This window comes from Mastomys coucha, unplaced genomic scaffold, assembly GCF_008632895.1.
Source record: "Mastomys coucha isolate ucsf_1 unplaced genomic scaffold, UCSF_Mcou_1 pScaffold13, whole genome shotgun sequence".
NCBI lineage: Eukaryota > Metazoa > Chordata > Mammalia > Rodentia > Muridae > Mastomys > Mastomys coucha.
In genome coordinates, this window is record NW_022196895.1 from 42,830,533 (window position 1) to 42,837,374 (window position 6,842).

The 6,842-nt window shown below is 44.1% G+C and overlaps 1 protein-coding gene across 1 annotated transcript; it reads left to right on the forward strand.

The window, feature by feature from the left end:
• The first annotated feature begins 2,167 nt into the window (after nucleotides 1-2,167).
• On the forward strand, nucleotides 2,168-6,461 carry Arl14epl (ADP ribosylation factor like GTPase 14 effector protein like). The gene is made up of 3 exons (XM_031366240.1): nucleotides 2,168-2,284; nucleotides 2,455-2,594; nucleotides 6,063-6,461. The coding sequence occupies exons 1-3, from the start codon at nucleotides 2,168-2,170 to the stop codon at nucleotides 6,283-6,285; spliced, it is 480 nt and encodes a 159-aa protein (XP_031222100.1). The 3' UTR covers nucleotides 6,286-6,461.
• Nucleotides 6,462-6,842: the final 381 nt, after the last annotated feature.

Consider the following 6,842-nt stretch of genomic DNA (forward strand, 5'->3'; position numbering starts at 1 on the left):
GAAATCCACCTGCCTCTGCCTCCCAAGTGCTGGGATTAAAGGCGTGCGCCACCACCACCCGGCTTCACTGCCCTGGCATTTGATCAATGCATTCTTAACATGGGACGTTGGAGGTTTCTGTGGACCTGAGGGTCAGGTGGTCAGGGACTTCCCAAGAAAGAACTTTGCTCTCCAGCTGTTGGGATTGTCTGACAAATTTCCTCTTCACTTTGTTTTAGCCCAGTGTTCTACATAACACTAAGTCTTAGCCTCACAATAGAGTACTTGAAAAGAATCTAGTCAGATTGTCTCTATTTAGTTAACAAATTTGCATTTTGTTCTAAATATTTTGTGTGGATTGATTCACCCAAGTCTTATCACAATATATTATTAGCCTTATTTAACAAAAAATGAGCCACTAAGGCTCAGAGAAGAATTTATGCAGTTTACCTAATTTGCAGTGGGTGGAACCAAGAGCAGCTGTAGGCTCATCTGCTATGTTCATTCTTATTTTCTTGATATGAAACCGAACAGGAATTGAGAGTGCTGGGTTTTACACTTTTCATAGCTACACCTAAGTATAGAGCTGTTGCACAGGGTAAGTCTGTAAAACAAGCCAGTGTATCCCCATCACGATGAAACTTGAGTGGGGCAGTGGCGGCGCACGCCTTTAATACTAGACTAGCACTTGGGAGGCAGAGGCAGGTGGATTTCTTAGTTCGAGGCCAGCCTGGTCTACAGAGTGAGTTCCAGGACAGCCAGGGCTACACAGAGAAACCCTGTCTCAAAAAACAAACAAACAAACAAAACCCAAAATGATGAAACTTTACAGAAATGCTTACATTAATCTAGCTCGGCTACTCGGACTACTATTAAGCTAGCTAAGCTGAAGAAAGCCTGTTACATGGAAGTGTCCCTTTTGTTTCTAGGAATCAAATTTCCTGTGGAAGGGCAGCCTGTGAACTTTCAGGCTACCCAGAGTATTTTCTTCTAAATTCTTTCAGAAGAATATTTCTTTTCTTATGATGATGTATATTACATGCTTAGGAAATGTCCTCACGCCGACTATAGCATACACTTATAGTCTCAGCACCTGAGATGCTGAAGCAGGATTGCCACAAGTTCAAGGCCAGCCTTGGCTACCCAGTGAATTCTAGGCTGGCCTACTATAGTATGGGACCTGTCTCAAAGAAACAATGAGAGCAGTAAGAAAAAGTCACCTTTTTATTTTTATGTGTAGACCAAAGTTTGACTGGGTGTGTGTGTCTTCTTGTCCCATGCATATGCACTTGGTGCCTACAGAGGCCAGAGGAGGCTAACGGGACCCTTAAAACTGGAGTAACAGATTGTGGGTGCTGGGAATAGAATCTCATTCTCTGCAAGAGCAGCCAGGGCTTTAACCACTGAACTCTCTCTAGTCCCACATCACCATGTTGGTTGAAGTATCTGGTTTCTTTTCTTCACAATCAAGACCCCATTTTGTTTGTAAAATACAAACATCCCCTAAACAAAGACTTTTGAAAAATCTTCCCTAACACTCCAGAAAGTTGTCCTAGCAAGATTTCTCTTGCTAAGATCTGGCTTTGATTGAGAGGAAACTCTGGATGCCACTATCTTTGTTGCAACCTGATGGTGTGTGCAGCCCAGGACAGGACATAGGACATGGTTCTGAGATCCACTTCAGAAGCCCAAATTGGGCAAGGAGGATGGTGCGTGTTGTAGCTTCTCTTGATTTTGGTTTTTCGAGATAGGGTTTCTTTGTGTAGCCCTGGCTGTCCTGGAACTCACTCTGTAGACCAAACTCAGAAATCCGCATGTCTCTGCCTCCCAAGTGCTGGGATTAAAGGCATGTACCGCAACTGCCTGGCTTCTTGTGGTTTTGACATAGTGTCTTAGGGTTTTACCACTATAAACAAACACCATGACCAAGGCATAATTGGGGCTGGTTTATAGGTTCAGAAGTTCAGTCTATTATCATCAATGGTGGGAGCATGGCAGCATCCAAGCAGGCATGGTGCAGGAGGAGCTGAGAGTTCTACATGTTCATCTGAAGGATGCTAGTGGAAAACTGACTTCCAGGAAGCTAGGATGAGGTCTTCCGACCTCAGGGACACACCTACTCCAAGGCCACACCTCCTAATAGCGCCACTCCCTCGGCCAAGCCTATTCAAATCATCTCACGTAGCAAATGGGTGTCTTCTGTGATGGTTGGGGGAGTGCCATTACTGCTCTGTCCTTAAGGCCAAGAAAAGCTAGTTCTGAAGTCTCTCTTGTCAGGTTCGCAAGGCTGGCTAGTGACTCGCTGGTAAGTGTTTTGTTCCCTCTTGATGCTTTTCCACATTTTTGTTACATGCCCTTTATACTCTGTCTTTAGAAAGAATAGCCTGATTTGAGAAATTGCTATTTTGATGAGTCTTAGGCAGTCGATTCTGAAAGAATGAACACAACTACTAAAACACTTTGTTCATTTCATAGCAACAGATAGAACGGCAGCTGAAGTGCTTGGCCTTTCAAAACCCTGGACCTCAGGTGGCAGATTTCAACCCCGAGACAAGGCAGCAAAAAAAGAAAGCTCGGATGTCGAAGATGAACGAATATTTTTCTGTGAAGTACAAGTAAGACTGTGATGTATTTGATTGATGGGGTAAATTATGCAATGTACAGATAGCACAAGTTCTCCTGGATTTTAAAGCAAAGTAACTGAAGGTTACATCTCCTTATGCTTTCACAGTTTTCCTCTATAGTACTCTACAAGCCCATAAGTCTGGATGTTAGCATCTTTAAGAAACAGGTTGAAAGCAGAGTGAGGTAGCACATTCCTGGAATGCCAGCACTTGGATGCAGAGGCAGAAAGATCCCAAGTTCAAAGACGGCTGGGGTTACTTAGGGAAACTATGGGGGTGGGGTGGGGGTGGGGAGCTATTTAAATCTCCTTTTTAAAAAGGGTTTTGTAGTAAAACAATGTCTTTAGTAGAAAAGTTGACTAAATATAACAAAGAGATATCCTTAAAAGGAAAAGTCATGTGACCGTAGGAATGGATTTGGAATGTTGAGTGGATACCATGCTAACTAACTACAACCACTGCTAATGCTCTGGGACAAATACCTGGAGATGTAGCTCAGTGGTGGAGCACTTGCCTAGCAAGCACAAGGCCCTAGCTTCCAACTTCAGCTTGACAAGGAAAGAAATTACAAGGTAGGGAGCTGAAAGAATGGCTCAGCCGTGAGGAGCACTTCTGTTCTTTCAGAGCACCTGAGATGGTACCTAGCACTGAGCTTGGGCAGCTCACAGCTGCCTCTAAATAAAGGGAATTTAGGGAATCTGACACCATTTTCTGGCTTTTGGAAGAGGTCTCCACACACATGGCATTCACACACACACACACACACACACACACACACACACATACATTTTAAATGATTTATATGAAACAGGAAGAGTGAAAGCTAAGCATTCATATTTTGAAAATTCGATATTTTCAAATATTTCAAAGGGGATGACATAAGTCATCGCTAGGATTTTTTTTCCCCCTATTACTGAAAATAGATTCTTTCCTCAGCTGTGCAGTGGTGGCGCACGCCTTTAATCCCAGCACTTGGGAGGCAGAGGCAGGCAGATTTCTGAGTTCAAGGCCAGCCTGGACTACAGAGTGAGTTCCAGGGCAGCCAGGGCTATACAGAAACCCTGTCTTGAAAAATAAACAAAAAGGGAAAAGTGCTAGGCAGTGGTGGTGCATGCCTTTAGTCCCAGCACTGGCATTTATAAAAATGAAATTTTTTCCTCATAGCACATATGCTGATTATAATTTCCCCTCCCTCACTTTATGCATAAAATATGATATGTAGTTGTGCTGATCTTATATGCTTTTAAAAGAAAGTTTTAGTTAATTCTCATTAAGGAAAAGTGACAGTACGATAAAGTACTTATATATTTTTTACAACCAAACAAAAATGACTTATATGTATTGTTTTTAATTCTGTGAATGTATGAATGCAAGTGCCCACAGAGGCCAGAGGTATCAGATCCCCCTGAAACGAGCTACAGGTGATTGTGAGGTATCCTAGGTGGATGCTGGGAACTGAACTCAAGTTCTGTGGAAGAACAGTATGTGCTCTTAATTAGCCACTGAGCTTTCTCTCCAATCCCATATATGCATAATTTAAAAAATCATATATATGTCTATATAATCATACATATAATTTTTAAAAATTAAATATACAACCATATATATAATATATGTATGAAGCAACCCATAAGGAAAAGGTTGATAAATTCAAATACATTAAAAATGTCATAATTAGAAGGCATTCCTGCTAATGTCTGATTACAAGACTGTTATGAAATATGTGACCACGCACAGATCTGACATAAAGGATGTTTACTGGGATATGAGAGAGAGCCACGAGGGCCCGCAGAAGGGGATAGAGGCAGACAGGGGAGAGCCATGAGGGCAGAGAAAGTGGGGTTATCTCTGCAGACAGAAAGGGAGAGAGGAAGCTGGGAACAGAAAGTGGGAGCAGTGGGCAGTCCTTTTAAACACAGCCTGCAGCTGGCGCATGGTGATGACGCAAGCGATTGCTAGGTCCCTGGGAGGAACCCAGTGGAATCTTCCTGTAAGCTGACTGAGGCAGTTCCTCACTCTTCCTTGCTTTTCTAGTAGATGGGGAACGGAAGGAAGCATGCTACTTCAACTGAACGGGAGGAGAAGAGGGGTTATGGTTGGGCACAGAGGTTGCAGAAGTACCCACTGTGAGCATAGAGTGCAGTGCCAGCCTCTGGAGCCCACGGTGATAAAGCCATACGAGCTGCTCCCGAGGCTCACAAGCAGATCTATTTTGAAGAAGTTGACGAAAGTGGTTTTTGTTTTGTTTTGTTTTGAGTGTGTGGTAAAGTTCTTGTAAAAGTCTTTTCACTGGTGGGAATGCTGTAGAGTTGGACAGGGAAAGTGTGGGGATCTAAAGACTGATGCGCTCTTGGCACTGAACACACAGCCTTCATGTGGCCGCTACAGTGCAGACGCCTGCCTCCTTTGTTATTCTCCATCCACGCTGCGGATAACAGAGGCATAAAGAGAAAGCACCTGGAACCTTTGCCAATAGCCCCTCCCCCCTTTAATAATTATGGTACAGTAACTGATAGGCCTCATCTTGAGTCATTAAGAAAGGTAGTAGTTTTTGCTAGAGTACTGTTAAGAGGGAGAAGGAGTACAAAATCAGTAGGAAAAAAAAATGTGAAGGGTGTGAAGCCCTTGTGCCCACAGATAAGCTCTAGGGAAACCAAGAATGTTAAACATGCAGGGTTCTCTCCTCAATGGAAGGGCTGTAATACCTGTTTTCCATCCAGAATTCCAAGAGTGGATGTGGTTAATAGCCTGGTGACCTCTCCATTATCTGATGGCCAGACCATACCTGGCTCCTCTTCCCACAAGCGCAATCAATTCTGTAGAACTAGACCGCACCTTCCCCGACCTTTACAAATAGGACTGGGGATGGTTTAGAGCCTCGTGACTTTTGTATTACCTGTGTGACAGAGACCACACTACACCCTCCTCCAGGCCTCTACACTTGGAGTGTATCTATAGATTCCATCTTGACAGAAGAAGTGGTAACCTACTTTGAAAAGACTTTTGTTCAGACTCTAGAAGTCTGAACAAACACTGACTACTGAGCTGTGTTGAATCAGACTGCCTTCTCGCCTCATGACATTCTGCTGGTTATGGTGTTTGCAGGGACCCGTTCCCCAACAGGAAAATACCATCAACATGCTGATATTTTAGAGATATTATTTACGTAGAACCGTTTTAGCAGGACACTTCAGCCAGCTATTCCAAGTGCTTTTAGATGGATGATTAGATGCTCCAGAAATGCTGGACAACCAAGTTGTTCTTAGCCACAGTCCTGGCTGCACTTACTGCCAGACTTAACCACTGCTGTTTCACACAGAGGACTGTTTCTGATAAAGTCTGGGGTGCCGTTCCCTGAAAGTGGGTCCATGCACTTGCATGACACTCCGTGCATCCTCCCCTCACTGGGAGAGGACAGCAGCGCTAGCTCGCTCACAGCGTTTGTTTTCTTCGTTTCAGGGTGATGAAGAAGTACGACAAAAGCGGCAGGCTGATCTGTAACGACGTGGACCTGTGTGACTGCCTGGAGAAAAACTGCCTGGGATGCTTCTACCCGTGCCCCAAGTGCAACTCCAACAAGTGTGGGCCAGAGTGCCGGTGCAACCGCCGCTGGGTCTATGACGCCATCGTCACCGAGACTGGCGAGGTCATCAGCACCCTGCCATTTAGTGTTCCTGACTAGGGGATACGATCCATAGATTCTCTCCCCCCACCCCACCCCCGCCTCTGTGTGTGTGTGTGAGGGTGTGCATTTGTTTGTTTTGAGACAGGGGCTTGCAGCTCAGGCTGCCCTTGAACGTGAACTTAAGACAATCCTCCTGCCTCAGCTTCTCAAGTTGTATTAATTTAGATATAGTACATCATGCCTGGCTTCTGTTTCTTATACATACACGCATGCATACATACATATATACATACAAAGAAACATTCATAAATATATGTATGACCATATATAGAATATATTTTATATATGTACACTTTTAAGTCAAACTTCTTTCTCTTGGATAACTGTTAGTGTTTGGGCAAAATATTGTTTCAAGCAACAGATGGATATAGACTGGACAATAATTGTGTAGACCCTCTCAGGTTCCTCAGCTGGTGACCAAAGGCTGCAAGAGTGGACGGTCAGTCTCCCTCATTAGCAGCGCTCTCAACTCTGCCTTGAAGTCATACCTCTCCCTTCTCAGGGTGCTTGGTCGAGCACACCATAATTTTAAGATTTGCACTACTCTGCATCTG